This window comes from Catharus ustulatus, chromosome 8, assembly GCF_009819885.2.
Source record: "Catharus ustulatus isolate bCatUst1 chromosome 8, bCatUst1.pri.v2, whole genome shotgun sequence".
Taxonomy (NCBI): domain Eukaryota; kingdom Metazoa; phylum Chordata; class Aves; order Passeriformes; family Turdidae; genus Catharus; species Catharus ustulatus.
Genome location: NC_046228.1, coordinates 29,451,061 through 29,469,261, shown reverse-complemented (window position 1 = coordinate 29,469,261; position 18,201 = coordinate 29,451,061). Strand labels below are relative to the sequence as shown.

General features: G+C 40.5%; 1 protein-coding gene across 22 annotated transcripts in view; it reads left to right on the top strand.

Annotated features, from left to right (window-relative positions):
* Window positions 1-18,201, top strand: part of ANK3 (ankyrin 3) — a 192,946-nt gene that overhangs the window by 157,636 nt on the left and 17,109 nt on the right. For 10 of the 22 annotated variants that reach the window (XM_033065796.2, XM_033065799.2, XM_033065803.2 and 7 more), the window contains 6 exons: window positions 1,042-8,733; window positions 9,372-9,446; window positions 10,259-10,390; window positions 11,388-11,531; window positions 14,305-14,977; window positions 16,794-17,172. In XM_033065796.2, coding sequence (XP_032921687.1) covers window positions 1,042-8,733; window positions 9,372-9,446; window positions 10,259-10,390; window positions 11,388-11,531; window positions 14,305-14,977; window positions 16,794-17,172 — 9,095 coding nt within the window. The remainder of the gene's footprint in view (window positions 1-1,041; window positions 8,734-9,371; window positions 9,447-10,258; window positions 10,391-11,387; window positions 11,532-14,304; window positions 14,978-16,793; window positions 17,173-18,201) is intronic. The other 12 variants (XM_042779513.1, XM_033065808.2, XM_033065809.2 and 9 more) reach the window with 3 other exon arrangements.

The window sequence follows — 18,201 nt, the reverse complement described above, 5'->3', positions numbered from 1 at the left end:
TACCAAGACACTACATCTTGTAGAAAAAGTGTACTCTTCTTTTAATGGCCTCTTGTGAAATGGTTTTGTAAGGTTTACGTATTTGTGCTTAATACACCTACAAAATGTATTAATCTGTGTGCTTGTTCTGACATGACATTTGTGCATGAATAAAGTTGCTTTGCCTGCTCACGACTATCATACATCATACTTGCCATATTTCATTTTCGACATATGCTTCTTAAAATCATTTCATGAAAAGTTTAATTTTTACCAGACAAAGGGAATATTGCATGAGAAACAAATGCATAATGTTCCTTTCTTTTTTTTTTTTTTTTTTATTTTTTTTGAATATTGACTCAGAAAAGCTCTTGCTCTTATTGGCTTTGTGAGTGTGAAGCATATCCGAATTGTGCATGGAAGATATAGATTTGAATTTATTCCAGTTGCTTCACAGTTTGCACATCAATTGCCTGTCACTTAAAAGAGTTTTGGTTTCTGCATGAAGTAGTTCTGAAGTGGTTTAAAAAAAGATTTTAGCTACATAATGTCATTTTACACAAGTTTATATTTTTGTATAGGTTCAAATCTGAACAGAACAACAATAGAAATTATTAAATGGATAATTCTAATAGTTGCACAAAGCAGAGACATACCTAAACAGGCAAAATAAAGCTGATATGAATATTTCAGAAGTAGCACATCAGAAAGTCAATAGGAAGTAAGAGAAGAAATTTTGATGTGGCTTTATTTTTACCGTATGGATTCCTTTTGTGTGTTTTCTGTTCTCCATTGTTTGCAGATTTGGTTGCTATGTGCTTTCTGTCTTTCATTTCATGTTGCTTTTTAGTTTGGATCAGTTATCAGTATATGGCTAGTTCCTAATTATTTTCTTTCCTTTTTTAAAATCTTCTTTTGCCTCCTTCATCCCAACTCATGCAAACAATTGTACTTGCTTTTTGTAATATTACAACGTTTACTGACCAATTTTCCTCTCTGGTCTCTCTGTTTTTCAACCATTTTTGTTGATTTTTATGTTTGATTTTAATTTAACAATTTAAGAAACAGTTGAACGGAGTGCAGGAGCAACAAGATCCCTACCTGCTACTTACTCATACAAGCCATTCTTTTCAACACGGCCATATCAGTCATGGACAGCAGCTCCAATTACAGTGCCTGGGCAAACCAAATCAGGCTTCACTTCCTTATCAAGCTCTTCCTCTAACACTCCTACAGCTTCCCCCTTAAAATCAATATGGTCTGTTTCTTCTACTTCTCCAATCAAATCCACGTTAGGAGCTTCTACCACATCTTCAGTTAAATCTGTTAGTGATGTAGCGTCTCCGATTAGATCGTTTCGGACAATCTCTTCACCAATAAAAACTGTGGTCTCGCAGCCTCCCTACAACATGCAGGTTACTTCAGGCTCTTTCATCAGAGCTCCCGCAGTCACAGAAGCTGCCAGTCTCAAAGGGCTGGCCTCCACTACCACATTCCCCTCTCGGACATCTCCAGTGACTACAGCAGGATCTCTCTTGGAGAGATCATCCATAACCATGACGCCTCCAGCATCCCCCAAATCCAACATTAACATGTACTCTTCAAGCTTGCCGCTTAAATCGGTCATCACATCAGCATCTTCACTTTTATCGTCCCCTCTAAAGTCAGTGGTGTCACCTGCTAAGTCAGCAGTTGATGCTGTTTCATCCACTAAAGTCATGATGGCCTCGTCACTCTCGTCGCCAGCAAAACATGTAGCTGGGCACACAGATGTACCATTGCTTAATGGGTCTGTGTCACCTCTGAAATACCCATCTCCTGCCAACTTAATAAATGGATCCAAAGCTGCAGGTGTTTTTCAAGACAAGATCTCTGCAGCTGCACATTCTGCAACTTGTGCTGCTAACGCAGTTGCTGACACAGCTGAGAGAGTGTTTTCAACAGCTACAACAATGTCATTTTCTCCACTCAGGTCATTTGTGTCTTCAGCACCATCAGCTTTCCAGACAATGAGAACTCCTCCTGCAGGTGCTTTGTACACAGCCCTTGGGTCAATATCTGCAACTACCTCATCAGTAACTTCATCAACAATAACAGTGCCGGTTTATTCTGTAGTCAATGTTTTGTCTGAACCAGCATTAAAGAAGCTCCCAGAGTCGTCTTCACTTACAAAATCAGCTGCTGCATTACTGTCACCTATTAAAACATTGACTACAGAGGCACGCACGCAGCCTACCTATACTCGAACTTCATCTCCAATAAAATCATCCTTGTTTTTAGCACCCTCTGCTCTCAAATTGTCCACACCATCTTCCTTATCCTCCAGTCAGGAGATACTGAAAGATGTTGCTGAAATGAAAGAGGATCTGATGAGAATGACTGCAATATTGCAGACAGATGTCGCAGAGGACAAGCCGTTCCAACCTGACATACCAAAAGAGGGTAGAATTGATGATGAAGAGCCCTTTAAAATTGTTGAGAAAGTAAAAGAGGACTTAGTAAAAGTTAGTGAGATTCTGAAAAAGGATGTGTGTTTAGAAAGTAAAGGGTCGGCTAAAGTATCCAAAAGTGATCAAGGACACCTGTCTGAGGATGACTGGGTAGAGTTCAGTACAGAGGAGATTGATGAAGCGAGACAGCAAGCTTTGACAAGCCCTCCTATATCTGTTCCAGAGAAGGTCCAAATTAAAACTAAAACCATGTCGGAAAAGGATTATAGCTTGTCAAAAGTTATTGATTACTTAGCAAATGATATCGGTAGCAGTTCATTAACAAACATAAAGTACAAGTTTGAAGAGGGGAAAAAAGAAGGTGAAGAGAGACAAAAGCGTATTTTAAAACCAGCCATCGCTTTGCAGGAACATAAACTTAAAATGCCTCCAGCCTCCATGAGGCCTTCAACATCGGAAAAGGAATTATGTAAAATTGCAGACTCCTTTTTTGGAACAGACACTATTTTAGAGTCTCCAGATGACTTTTCTCAACATGATCAAGATAAAAGTCCCTTATCTGACAGTGGCTTTGAAACGAGGAGTGAAAAGACACCTTCTGCCCCACAAAGTGCTGAAAGCACAGGGCCAAAACCACTTTTCCATGATGTGCCCATCCCTCCTGTCATTACAGAAACAAGAACTGAAGTAGTTCATGTCATCCGCAGCTACGAACCATCATCAGAAGATATTCCAGAGCAGAAGGCAGAGGAGCTACCAGCCTCAAAACCTACCCCTACGTTTATGGAGCTGGAGCAAAAACCTTCTGGGTCCATTAAAGAGAAGGTCAAAGCTTTTCAGATGAAAGCCAGTGGCAGTGAAGAAGACGACCATAAGTGTGTCCTTAGTAAAGGTGTCCGAGTAAAAGAAGAAACTCATATCACTACAACAACTAGGATGGTTTATCATAAACCTCCATGCACAGAAAGTACATCTGAAAGAATTGAGGAAACAATGTCTGTTCATGACATAATGAAAGCCTTTCAGTCTGGACGTGACCCTTCCAAAGAACTGGCAGGTCTGTTTGAACATAAATCATCAGTAACATCCGATGTTAGCAAGTCTGCTGAAACTTCACCACAACATGCAGAGAAGGACAGCAAAATGAAACCCAAACTGGAGCGAATAATAGAGGTCCATATTGAACAAGGTAATCAGGCTGAACCTACTGAAGTCATTATTAGAGAAACAAAAAAGCATCCAGAGAAAGAAATGTATGTATATCAGAAAGACTTACCTCGGGGAGATACTAACTTAAAAGAGTTGGAAAAACATGATACTTTTCCTTGTTCAGACGAACAAGGTCAGCAAGAAGAAGAGGAGCTCACAGCCGAAGAGTCACTTCCTTCTTATCTGGAATCCTCTAGAGTTAACACTCCCGTGTCCCAGGAAGAAGACAGTCGCCCTAGTTCTGCTCAACTCATGTCTGATGACTCTTACAAAACACTGAAGCTTTTGAGTCAGCACTCAATAGAATACCATGATGATGAGTTGTCAGAACTAAGAGGGGAGTCTTACAGGTTTGCTGAGAAAATGCTTCTTTCAGAAAAGCTAGATGTGTCTCATTCTGATACTGAGGAGTCAGTTACTGACCATGCTCTACCCCTTAGTGCAGAGTTACAGGGGACTGATAGACGATGCAGAGAAAAAGTAGCTACTGCCCCCAAAAAAGAGATTCTCTCCAAAATCTATAAAGATGTGTCTGAAAATGGTGTAGGTAAAATGTCTAAGGAGGATCATTATGATAAAGTGACAGTGTTACACTACACTGGAGATGTTAGTAGTCACAAACATGCGATGTGGATGCGCTTTACTGAGGACAGATTAGACAGAGGTAGAGAAAAGTTGATATATGAAGACAGGGTGGACAGGACTGTTAAAGAGGCAGAAGAAAAACTGACTGAAGTGTCCCAGTTTTTTCGGGATAAAACAGAGAAGTTGAATGATGAGCTGCAGTCTCCAGAGAAAAAGCAGCATAAAAAAAATGGCAAGGAAATACATTCTAGCCAGAGCTCTGCCAGCAGCAGCCCTGAGAAAGTTCTGCTCTCTGAATTGCCATCGTCTGGGGATGAATGGAGTAAGGTGAAGCAGTATGCTCATGATGGGAAGTGCTTTCCCAAGGTGGATGAAAGAAAAGCATCCAGTTTGCCCAGCAGTCCTGAAAAAAGGATATATGTGCAACCTGCAGAGGACTCTAAACAAACTATGGAACACAAAGGAAGTGCTCAGCAGAGTGGAGTACCTGAGACTGGATTTCAGCTGAAGCAATCAAAGCTCAGTTCCATTAGGCTTAAATTTGAACAAGGTATAAGTCCCAGAAGTAAGGACCTAACTCAAGAAGAAAAAAAGTTGGATGGTCAGTCCAAAATTCCAGTTAAAAAATTGCAAGAAAGTAAGTTACCAGTGTATCAGTCCTATTCAAGAGAGAAACACGCAAAGCAAATAGAGGTCATTGATGGGAGCACAGCTTTACAGAAAGAGGTGAAAATACAGGAAGACCTTGTTCCAGGTAAAGGGAAAGCTGTGGAAGACTTTCGTGCTTCAGACACACAAAAACAAAGAACTGAGATGAGGAAAGGCATGCCAGAAGGCTTTTCAGAACCACGGGCAAAAGACCTAGCATATGGCTCAGATTCAACAATGAAGGGACACTGGGACAAAAAAATCTATAGGACGTGGGAAAGTCCTGGAACTTCTAACCATAAAACACAGAAGGAAAAGCTTTCACATGTGCTGGTTCCTGATACAGTAAAAGAAAACCATGTTGATCATGCTGAATCTAAGTCTGACAAAAAAAGTGAATTTATCACTGTGGCAGAGCACAAAGTGGCCTCAAATGGAATTCATTCAGAAGAAGTGAAGGAAGTGACTGTAAAATCCCCCTCTAAAAGGGTTTTATACAGAGAATTTGTTGTCAGGGAGGGGGAACGTAATGGTGAAGTGGCTGATAAAATATCCAAAAGGAAAGAAGAAATTGCTGTGTCCCATATTCCAGTCAGAATTGTTGAGGAGAAGAGAGCCATGCTTGATGGTGTCTATGAACTTTCAGCTAAAGTATCCCAATCAGCTGTGATTCAGGAGAAAGTTGAAAGACAGATTGATTATGTGGAAGATGAAAAAATAAAGCATTCAGAAATCAGAAAAGTTACCAAGCAGCAGAGCTCAATAGGTCTAAGTCCTCCTGCTGAGGAAACAGAGCTATCCCCTAGCAAATCACCAGATTCTTTAGAATGTAGCCCAGGAAAGGAATTTCCTTCAAGTGACGTAGTTGACCCCGGTGCCAGTGATTACTTGGATAAAGTTGCACCACTAGTAAGCACTGAGGGAGTAAAAGAAATTAAGACCTTACCTGTTTATGTCAGTTTTGTCCAAGTAGGAAAGCAATATGAGAAAGAGGTGCAACAAGGAAGTATTAAAAAAATTGTCAGTCAGGAAAGTAAGACAGTGCAAGAGACAAGGGGGACATTTTACACGGCTAGGCAGCAAAAGCAACCTCCTTCTCCACAAGGTAGTCCAGAAGATGACACGCTAGAACAAGTGTCCTTTATAGACAGCTCTGGTAAAAGCCCTTTAACACCAGAAACACCGAGTTCAGAGGAAGTGAGTTATGAGTTTACATCTAAAACACCTGACTCCCTAATAGCTTATATCCCAGGCAAGCCCAGCCCTATACCTGAGGTATCTGAGGAGTCAGAGGAGGAAGCAGAGGCTAAGTCAACATCTGTGAAACAGGCAGAGGTTGAGGAACCACAGATTGACAAAGCATTACCGAATCTTATAAATAAGGACTCTAACAAAAGACCCAAAGGTAACAGAGTTGCCTATATTGAATTCCCTCCTCCTCCACCACTGGATGCAGATCAAGGCGAGTCAGAAAAAAAGTCTCATTATTCCACTGAGAGTGAAATGGAGATGACTGAAGTGAACTTGCAAGATGATCACGACAAGTGCCAGCTGGCTGAACCTGTCATCAGAGTACAGCCACCTTCTCCTGTGCCACCGGGAGCAGATGTCAGTGACTCCAGTGATGACGAATCCCTCTATCAACCTGTGCCACTTAAAAAGTATACGTTCAAACTGAAAGAGCTGGAAGATGACCAGAAAGAAACCTCAAAACCCAGAGCCCCTGAAAAGATTGAGAAACAGAAAGAGTTAGGACATCCCACTTCTGGGAAACCCAATGAGTTTGACACTGGGCTTGATTCACCCCAGAATGATGTAGTGCCAAATGGGAGTAACAATGACCAGTCTGTCACAGAGTGTTCCATAGCAACCACTGCAGAATTCTCCCATGATACCGATGCTACAGAGATTGACTCTCTTGACGGTTATGATTTGCAAGATGAAGATGATGGTTTAACTGAGAGTGATTCTAAACTTGCAGGTCCGGCAGTTGAAACCAAAAAGGACGTATGGACTACAGAAGGCATTCTAAAGCAGACTGATCGCTGCTTTAGCCAGAGTAAGCTTGAAGTCATTGAGGAGGAAGGCAAGGTAGGCCCTGAAGAAGACAAGACGCCTTCAAAAGGTCCATCTTCTGACAAAGCTGGAGATAAGAGCGATAAGAAGTCAGGGGCACAGTTTTTCTCTTTGGAAGGCAGACACCCTGACAGGACTGTATTTCCTGACTCGTATTTCAGTTACAAAGTAGACGAAGAATTTGCAACACCTTTCAAAACTGTGGCCACCAAGAGTCTAGATTTTGACCCGTGGTCCAATAACCGAGGTGACGATGAAGTGTTTGAGACTAAATCGAGGGATGATGAGGCTAAGCCATTTGGTCTGGCAGTGGAAGACAGATCTCAAGCAACAACACCTGACACAACACCAGCCAGAACTCCAACAGATGAGAGTACGCCAACTAGCGAGCCCAACCCCTTCCCATTTCATGAGGGGAAGATGTTTGAGATGACTCGCAGTGGTGCAATTGACATGAGCAAGAGGGATTTTGTTGAAGAAAGACTCCAATTTTTTCAGATTGGTGAGCATACTTCTGAAGGGAAGTCAGGGGACAAGGGGGAAGGGGATAAAAGTACAGTCACTGCCATCACACAGCCACAGGCAGGGGACAGCACTGTAGAGACAAACCTAGAGAGACCGGTAGAAACAACAGCAGTTGAAAATAAGCCCGGCATCCAGGCCAGTGGAGATTGCATGGAGCAAACACTTGGTAGTAACTCACTGGAGAAATCATCGGCAGCAGTAAACGCTTCCAAAGTTGATCCCAAATTGCGCACACCAATTAAAATGGGAATTTCTGCTTCCACCATGACTCTGAAGAAAGATGGCCCTGGCGAAGTGACAGATAAGATAGAAGCTGTGATGCCAAGTGGTGAGGGATTAGAAAATGAAACTGTAGCAGTGATTGCAAGTTCAGCTTCTAGCCAGACAAGCTGTAGGCAAACAGAAAACACTGATTTTCCAAAAGATAATTTTAATAACAACAACAATTTGGATTCATCTGCTGTCCCTACAGATGATATTACCTGTAATGTATTGCTAAAAGAACATTTGGAACCGAAATGTTCCCTCCAGAAAGCTAATCAAGCGAAAAGCCCTTCAGGAAAAGGTACAGGGACAACACAAGGACACAGAGTAAGAGATAAGCAAAAACCACACGGAGAGCAGCAAAAGTCAACACAGTTGGTAGGAGCTAGAGGAAAATCAAAGCTTCCTGTTAAGGCCAGCTCAGTAAAACAAGTCTTTTCACAAAATACTCTCCAAAGCAATACAGGGAGTAAAGCAAAAGAGGCTCGTAGGCCTGACAAAGCAAAACAAAATAATTCTTCTCCCTGTGTAGAAGCAAGGTCTAGGATTCCTGTAAAAAACACACATAGAAGTAATCTAGCTAGAAGACCTCCAGCCCTGCCAAAACAAGAGCAGGTAGAGAAAGAAAAGCCAAAACAACTTCCTTCTAAATTGCCAGTAAAGGTAAGATCTACCTCCGTCACCATGACAACAGTTAAAGTAAAGAAAAATCAGCTTAGGGAGGTATGTAAACATTCTATTGAATATTTTAAGGGAATTAGTGGTGAGACATTAAAGCTTGTGGATCGTCTTTCTGATGAAGAGAAAAAGATGCAGTCAGAGGTCTCTGATGATGAAGAAGACAGTACATCAAGGAACACATCCTTATCAGAAGCTACTCAAGTTTACCAGCCTTCCATTACACCGAAGTCTGCTAGAGACATGAGAACAGAGGCAGCATCTATAAAATCAAAGATTGAAAAGGCCGACAGTGAGAGGAGGAGGAGTAAGAGGACTGGTGAGAATGAAGGCAGTCAGGTTTCTGGAGCTCTCATGGCTCACCTCGTGGAGATCAAGCCTAGTTTGTAAAACTTTCAACTTGTTGATCCTAGTGCATGAACTGTTGTGATTGCCTGTGGAGTGACTTAACTGTAGTTTTCATTCTGTCATTGTCATCTGTATGTGCTGTCTTATTCTCTTTTTTCTTCCTTCAAACAAATTATGTGCTGTAGAAAGCTAGTGAAGCATGCCAAAGACATTCATGTAACCCAGAAATTGATGTAACTCAGAAATTGCAAGATGTCTTTTGTGACAGTATATTTGTTCTGTCAAAGTAGAGAAAATAGACAATAATCTGGCCTTGGTGGTTTTCACCAGTAATTGAACAACTTGTCTACAGTCTAACAGCTAGATTGTCAGCATGTTTGGTTTCATTACACGACATCATGTAGTTTTACATTTTGGCTTTACACAGGTGAAAATCTAAAAACTGTGAAAAAATTTTGGTTTGTAGGTTATGAGGTCACACAACCATTCTAGTAAACAATATAAGCACTGTCAACTTAGTCGATTAAAGCTATTTTTTATAATAAACTATTATCCGGTATTGTGGTTTTCTGTGCAAAACCTTTTTAATTGAGAAATTGTAAATCACAGGTCCACAGAGTCCATGTGAACGGACAGATATAAGGATGGCAATTGTAGCTGATCACCTAGGACTTAGCTGGACAGGTAAGCTTTTCTGCTTTAACATTGAAATCAGTCTTTGCTATTGCATTTTTAGGTATTCTTTTACCAATAGACACAGCAAAACTGCATCAGGCTCTCCCAAATTCACAGCCAGGCCAGCTTCCCAAAACATGCAGTGTATTGCTGGGAAAAGATGCTTATTAGGAAGTTATTCCTTTAGGAAATTATTCCTTTATCTTTCAGTAAATAAAAGAGAAACTCAGAGAAAATAGCTAAATGGCTTTCCTCTCAAGATGTTCTCCCAAAGAGCTGAGAGGCTCTACCTGCCTGGGCTCAGGGCTGTCTCTGGGGTATTTGCTGTCCCAGGATAGCAGTTTCCCCCAAGCCCTGGTTGCAGGGAGCCCAGCAACCAGGCACGTCGGTGCTGGAAGCTCTGCCCACCTGTAGCCCCCTGTGTTGGTGGGCAGAGCTGCTCTTCCAGGGCTCAGGTGATGACAGCACCAGTGCTGAGCTGCACAGGGGGCTCCCAGGGGGAAATAAACAGAATTTATAAATTAGCAGTGATGAGGCAATCTCCAGGGAGGGCTTTTTCATCATGTTTAAGTGGCTTACTGAGTGTGATAATTGCTCCCAGAGATGATTGAGATTCAAAATGATGTTTTAGGAAATTAAAGTATGGGGATATAATGTCATTCATTGTTATCTGTAAAGTTTGTCAGGCAGTTTTGTTAATATCTCTTTGACCTATGAAAGTTAGTATTTTTAAGCTTGACAAGACAGTTGAAGGATTTGTGCTTTCTTTGGTTTTTTTGGGGTTTGTTTTCTTTTCTTGCTTGCTTTTTTTGTCTTTATAGAACTGGCAAGAGAACTGAATTTTTCTGTGGATGAAATAAATCAAATCCGAGTAGAAAACCCAAATTCTCTTATTGCTCAAAGCTTCATGTTGTTAAAAAAATGGGTTACCAGAGATGGGAAGAACGCTACAAGTAAGTTCAAGTAATTACTTTCATTGTTTATAAGTTATAGCCCATTTAATTTGTTGCCAAATTGAAGAAAACATTATGAATGTCCTTCACAAACCATCAATGAAAAAAGAAATTTCAGTTACATTTTTACCAGGAGTCAGAAATATGCGTATTTATTCAATATATACACAGAAGGAAACATCCACATCCATAATTGATGGGACAAGTAATGAACTCAAACTCCAGTAAAGAAAATAATAGGAAAGACTTTCCAATAGCAAGGAACGTGAATCATGGAAAGGACTGCCTAGAAAATTTAGGTAGTCTCACAGTATTGCAGGTCATAGGAAAAGACTAAAATTCTTACTATGAGGAGTGATGGAGACATTGGTTCTGTACTGATAATTCTGGATTTATCTGTACATTTCAATTGCTCAAACTGAAAGAGAGGGGTTGGTTTTTGTGTGGCATCAGTGGTGTTCGTTACCTTTTTCTGATCCACAAACTCCTACACATCGTTTGAGTCTCCTCTGATCTCTTTTACTGTAGAAGTAATTTCCAGTATTGCTGTGTTCTCACAACAGGATTACTGTAAATGAAATTTCATTATGTACTGCATGAATAGCCTTACATGCATTATTACCTGACTGCCTATTCTGTTGTTCCTCAAAACAGAATGGTAAAAGGATTTTTACACTGCCTTTACACTCCAGTAAAAGTATATTTTGTATCAGTAATAAGTAAATATGTTCTTTAGGAACTCTCCAACCTTATTTATACCTTTTGTGTTGTAATGTAATTATACTTGGAGAAAGTGTAGACTCTTAATAGGTGTGTATCTTGAATAAGTAGGCAGCTGAATGACTGCTCAGACAAATGCTGAGGTTTGCTAGAACCAAAGGCATTGGGACATGCCAGCAATTTGTAAGTAATGCAATGTCAGTGTAACTGAGAAAAATGATCACACAGTTCTGCAATGCTGAATCTTTTTCTGATGTGTTTTATTTTTTTTTTTCAGCTGATGCCTTAACTTCTGTATTGACAAAAATTAATCGAATAGATATCGTGACCCTGTTGGAAGGACCAATATTTGATTATGGAAATATTTCAGGCACCAGAAGTTTTGCAGATGAAAATAACGTATTTCATGATCCCATTGATGGTAATTGAATTCTGTAGTCATATTTAATTCAGTGACATGTCCAGTAATACAATAATATTGTGTAAACCAGACTTTAAAGAAAGATTGTAAGTTCTGCAGGAACAATAATTTTAAATGTGTAGCATGATAGTATAGAATATATCCCTCAGCTGAAAGGGACCTATGAGAAGATCCTGGCCCTGCACAGGACAGCCCCAAGAATCAGACCCTGTGCCTGAGAGCATTGTCCAAACACATCTTGAACTCTGGCAGGCTTGGGGCCATGACCACTTCTCTGTTCCAATGCCTGACCATGCTCTGGGTGAAAGACCTCTTCCTAATATCCAGCCTAAACCTCCCCTGGCATAGCTCCCTGCTGACTCATGTTGAACCAGGGCCCCCCAGGTCCTTTTGCACAGGCTGCTCTCCAGCTCTCATTCCCCTGCCTGCACACAGCCAGAGTTGCCCTGTGCCAGGTGCAGAATCCAGCACTTGTCTTTGTTAAACCTGTATGGTTGGTGATTGCCCAGCCCTCCCTGCCTTGGAGGTGTCCACAGCTGGTCCCAATTTCATATCGTCAGCAAACTTCCTTCAAGTCCTGCCTCCAAGTCATTTATGGGGATATGTAGGTTGCACATTAATATCTCAAACAACAAGAGTCCCACAAATATGTGTGTCTGGTAAACACTGGTTCCCACCAGCCTCAGTGTCAGTTGACAAGACCAAGCTTTTCTCCTGCAGCAGTTGTCCCTTGAGGCTTGCCCATGTCTGTTTTTTATGTTCTTGGTATTTAATGCTTGACAATTTACCTGGAAATATGTGTATTCTTTGGCTTCCTGTCTAGATATGTAGTAGTATTTTCCACAAGGAAAATTCTTCAAGGAAAAAAAAAAAAAGAAAATAAAAAGGGAAAAAAGTGCATAGTATTTGCATGGGATAAATTAATGTGCAATTTACTACCAAGCCTCTTTGAGACCTGTGAACGTGGATTGCTTTAGGATTTTCACTTGGACCATTTCTGCAATGGCAGTAGGAAAATAAGAAAATGTTTTATTTGTGCATGAGTGAATATTTTTTTCAGTCTGCTAATGGGTAAAGTTGTATAATAATTTTCGCATGGAAGCTGTAACAACTGAAAGCAGAACTATGCAGGTTAAATTTGAGTCAGATTAAAAGCAAAAATGAAATTCTCCTTGTAATACAAATTTTCCATAGAACTGCTTATTATTTATCAGTATGTTGAAGATGCTAAATGTTGACTTTATCTTGTTTCAAATGTTAGATAAGAGGCACTGGATTGTTACTTTGATTTTATTCACTTGTATTATAAACAGCTCCTTAAATATGATTTTTTTTTGTAAGTAATATTTCCTTTGATTTTTGTAATTTGTTCAATTATATTTTGGCTTTCTCTGTATTTCAGTAAGATTTTTTTTTTTCTTCAGAGCTTATGAGCTCAGTGTACCTCCATTATTGGGCAGCATTGCTGGTCATTGAATCATTGCACTACAGAAATAGTTTTCTGTTGACATTTTAAGAAAGCTGCTCTTGAAATGTTGCTTGAGCCTTTTAATAGTAGCATCAATATTTTTATGAAAAAAGCGCTTCTCTGCAGTTGCTTTCTGTCTCTCCTCTTCTCTGAACCTTCCTCAAGCTTTCTTTCCTCACCAAGACCAGACCACCTTTGCCTTTCTTTCGGCTGGTTCAGGAAGCAAACCCCCGAGCCCTGTTGATGCACTTCCCCTTGCAGGCAGCACCATGTGCAGTTAATCCCACAGCATGTGTTCTTCCCTTCCTTAGGTTGCCCAATGCGAACTTAAGGTTTTGTTACCATTTTTGTGTGTATATTCAGTTTAATCCTTTTGTATGTTTTCTTTTTTTTAATGTTTTCATCAATTTTTCTTTTCTCTTTATTTGATCAGTGTATCTGATTGTACCAATGTCACCAAGATCACCTCAATCTTCAAGATCACCAAAATCTCCTTACTCACCACAGTCCTCTCATCCATATAACTTCACTGTACCTGAAATATTCATATAGCTCTCCCTTGATGTATTTTTGTTCTTTAATCCCTTTGTTAACTTCCTTGCTTTAGTTTTTTTTATCCTGCTGTGTATGTAGATCTGCTATCTTTTAGTACCCTCATTCGGATCCATTTCTAGTCTTCATTCTTCAGCTAGTCCATTCTTGTACTCTGTGGTTAAATTGGAGGTATATGTTAGTAACTCTGTATTTCTGATATTGTGTATTTTTATATAAAACATTAAGAATTTGGACCTGTTTTAGAAAGAATACCTACTGACAAAAATGTGGCTATCCTGTGTTAAGATCTACTGCTGTCTTTAAAATCTGTTAATTAAACTTCCAAATTTAAAATAAATAAATAAATAAAAACTTGGAAATAAAGATTTATACAATATGGCTGCAAGAGATTGTCTTGTATGTAAAGGGACAACCACCCTTGTCCACGTTTGATTTATTGCATGCCCATAAGACAATCTGCTATAGCTTGAAAATGTTTTAAAATGGCTGCACAAGAAATTGCTGACTTTATAGACTGTTGAAAAAATAGTCAGAAGTACTGGCTTCACTGTAATATTCACTGGCAGTACTCGTTCTTTGTTCCATCTCTTTAGGAGAAAGTAACAAAATCTGTCAGAACTGCATTGGTTCTTATGCACCTACACCTCCTCATATGTTTCATACTTTATGTAACCCATTAATCATTTGGCATTTGCTTATTTGTTGCTCCATGCTTCATCCCAGTCAGTCCAAATGTGCTGTCTTCCTTAGGTTATCCCTCCATTCAAGTGGAACTGGAAACTCCCACTGGGTTGCGCTTCGTGCCGCCCACCCCTTTCCACCAGGATGATTTCCTTAGCGACACCTCTAGCCTAGAGTCACCCCTTAGAACTCCCAGTAGACTGAGTGACGTGTTAGTGACCTCCCAGGGACACGTAGATGGTACAGCAGCAGCACCGCCAGTGGTGACTGAAGAGGACACTTCACTGGATGACAGCAAAGTTGATTTCTCAGTGCCTAGAGAAGGAACACCTAAAGATATTTCCATAGGCGAGAGCCAGTTGGAGGAAGTGGACCTTAAAGATTTTCCACGGTATCTTGGTAGTTATGGCGGGATATCCAGAGATGCTAAACAAAGGCAGAGTGAAGAGACTAGTGAAAGAGGAGTGAGGACTGAACAGCCTGAGAGAGAAAAGTCTGGTACTGATGAGGAGATGACGGCAGAAAAGTTTAAATCTCTGTTTGAGGACATTCACCTGGAAGAAGGAGCTGAGTCTGAGGAGATGACGGAAGAAAGAGTATGGTCAATTCTTAAAGGTGTTCATCAAGCAGAACGCGAAATGTCTTCAATTACAGGTTGGCAGCCTGACTCCTCCAGCGTCTCCGAGGCACCGACGTCAGGGCGCAGGATAGGCGGCAGCCTGCTGGACCGCTTGGATGAGAGGTGAGCGCCCTGTGCTGCAGTGTGTGTGCCAGCAGGCTTCCCGTGCTGCCCCTGCCACCAGCAGCACTGCAGAGCTGTTCTCTGCTGCTGTTCTCTGCTCTGTGAGAACATGTCTATACACTTACATGTACATTTAAAAGAAAAACTTGATTTGGCCTCTGATATATTTGTCTTTAAAAATGTGTATTTATCAGGTTTCATTCTTGATACAGGCATTTGAGAAGTATTTCATATTATCTTTAGCAGGTAGTATTTCTTTCTACATTCTTTATCTTGTGCATTTTTGTTTATAGTTAGTCTCAGTGGTGCATAGATATAGCTGGAATCAAGAACATTATCTGAAACCAGGATACTACGTAATAGCAATCATCCTTTCCATTTCCATCTCGTATTATGTCATGCTAATTTACTAGACTTTTAAAAAGATGAGTTACGAGGCACAGGAAGGTAAGAACAATGATACCAAACCCATCTGGTCCTGAATGTTGTTTCCCAGCAGTAACTGCAGAGGAAGGAGAGTGGATGTATGTGCTGTTTTCCCCTGCATTCTCCCAAGCTCCACTTGTCTTTGACATAATGAATGACCTGCTGACAGGGATGCTATCTATATATATTTATCCTCAGTGCATTTCTCTTGTAAGAGCTTTTGCAACCTGCCCTTGGACCTCCTTAAGCTTTCAATATTGACAATATGTGTTGTCCTGTTCAACCCTGCTGGTGCCCACTGGCAAGGGATGCCTGCGATCACTAATTGAAGGAGCCAGGTCTGCAGGAGCTATAAATCAGCACAGAATGATTATCTGCACAGTGATCATTTGTCTGTCAGCAGTTTACATTCCTTGCATCTTTGACTCAGGATGTTTTAAGGTTTGAGGTTGCATTAGATACTCTCGTATCAAATCCAGTGAGAAATTGGTCATTGATTTCAGCAAATTCATTGTCTTTCAATACTGTAAAGCACTTGAACTACTACTGATGTAATTTCTGTTATTAAGCATTTTATATTGTGTTAAATTAGTAAAATTGATCCCTTCTGGAAGTAAAAGGGCTTCCTTAAGAAGATATCAGTTTCTAGCTAGATGAATTCACTTTGCTATCCTTTATAAGAGTTTTGCCAGCAAACAGCTGGCATATTTTCATACGTCAGCATTACACAGTCATAGTGTTTGAAAGAAAGTGAGCAAAAATACAAAGGAAAGGAAAACTGTTTATCAGAAGTGCAGATGAAATCTCTCTATAGGCAATCTGAGTCAAAATTCTGGTCAGCTTTCTATGTTTTAGTAACCTTCCTTGAATTGGCTCTGCATATTATTGAGACTCTGCAGTATCTAAGGATTTATTTGCAGATAATAATATTTTTAAAAAGCAAGACCTATCTGGAGTATAGATAATGTACTTTGGGGGAAAAATAACTGGTAATTGCGTGGTAACAATATTTTCATCACCTCTTCGATTAGAGAGTGGTTTAAAAATCAGTGTCTCAAGGCTTTAGCTCACGATTATACAAGAGAACTGGTAGGTTTTGTGTATTTTTTTTCTCTTTCTCTTCCCCTCCACCAAGTGGAAGGAGATTAACATAAAACATTTGGCCTTGTTTCCAGTGTCCACCATATTTTCATTGCTTCTGAAATGATGCCATGATGCAGAAGACAAGGTTATTAAATAGATGTCTGCAAGTGGAGTCTAAAATTTTACTTTTGTCTGTGTGAAACGTATGGGCTCAGACTGAAGGCTCAGTAAGAGGCTTGGTGCTTTGCCCTTGTGCCTGTGATTTAAGCCGTGAACAGCTGTCTATTCCTTTCTCTTTTTCTTGTAGTTCGGACCAATGTCGGGATTCTGTTACCTCATATGTCAAAGGAGAAGCAGGGAAGCCAGAAACAAATGGAAGCCTATCTGAGTCCACATCAGAGGCAAAAACTAAATCCTACATCCAGGAAGCTTTAAATGATGTGGGAAAACACAGTGACAAAGAAGCCCTGAAAACAAAGTCCCAAATCTCAGCTGTTACTGATGAGCAAACATTATCATCAACAGCATATCAGAAATCTTTGGAAGAGACCAGCAAGCCAACAACAGAAGGCAGCAAAACATCTGTGCCTGTCAGTGTGAAGAAGATGGGCTGGAGTACTTCTGAGGATGGCAAGCCAAGAACAAGCATCCAAGAGGAGGAGGGAGCAGTAATGTCTGAACAGAAGGTACAGTATGTCCTGTAATAATTAACAGTGTGAGGAGTCCCTGTTGCTTGACATATTGGTTGGCAATTTTTTTTTTATTACTTGTAATGTTGTTTGTGACAGGGTTAGATTTGTTTGGGGGTTTTTTATACTTCTTTATGCGTTTTCAGTTTATTACTGAATTGGGAAAAATGGAAGCTTTTATGGAAATTTTTATTTGTGTTGTGAATAGAAAGGGGTGGAGTCAGGGACAGGCAGGGGAGCCAGGAAGGGCTGAATAATCCCCTCCCTGCCTGGCCCTGAGCCCTGGAAGAGGTTAGAGAAGCTTCTGGGAGTGCTGTCCCACATCACTGGGGAACAGCCCCTTCCCTGCCATGACATACCACCAATGCAAACACTGCCAAACAGCTCAGCTGTCCTCCATCTGTTTCCACTAAGGTGTTGCCAGTGGTTTCCCACCCTTCCTGTGACTTTGAAGCAAATTATTGGAGCAAAGAAATATAGGGACCCTTCAGGCTCTGTCCTGCTCTTTGTCCCCAAAACTTCCTTCATTTTTTTTACTCTGTTTATTTTCCAAAAAAATAAATTTTGGGTGATATTTGATCTCCTCATTATGGTTTTTTTTCTTTTTTCATGGCCTTACTTATCCCAACTTCAGAGTCCATCCAGCCAAAACAAATCAAAAATGCTGCCAAGGGGCTCCCCTACCTTTCCACCTTGCCTGACTCGTACACCCTTAACTGCAGAACCCCAGTTATAAGTTGCTTTATTAAAATTAAGTTTTGATAGCTTTCTCAATTGCTTCTATTTATTTACCAGAAGCTTAGAAGGAAAGTTGACTCAAAAAATGGCTTGTAGCCCAGTAGCTGCATGCACCTCACACCCCGGCAGTGGGAGGATTGCCACAGAATAGACCTCAGGGCCAGCGAGGAGCCAGGCTGAAAAGGGCAATTGCAGAGTTTCTTCTACACTCCTCCCTCTGCTGAGATTGTATTTTCTTGGGTGCAATACAGGAGGCAATTATAACTTTTGGAAGCAAAATATTTCAGT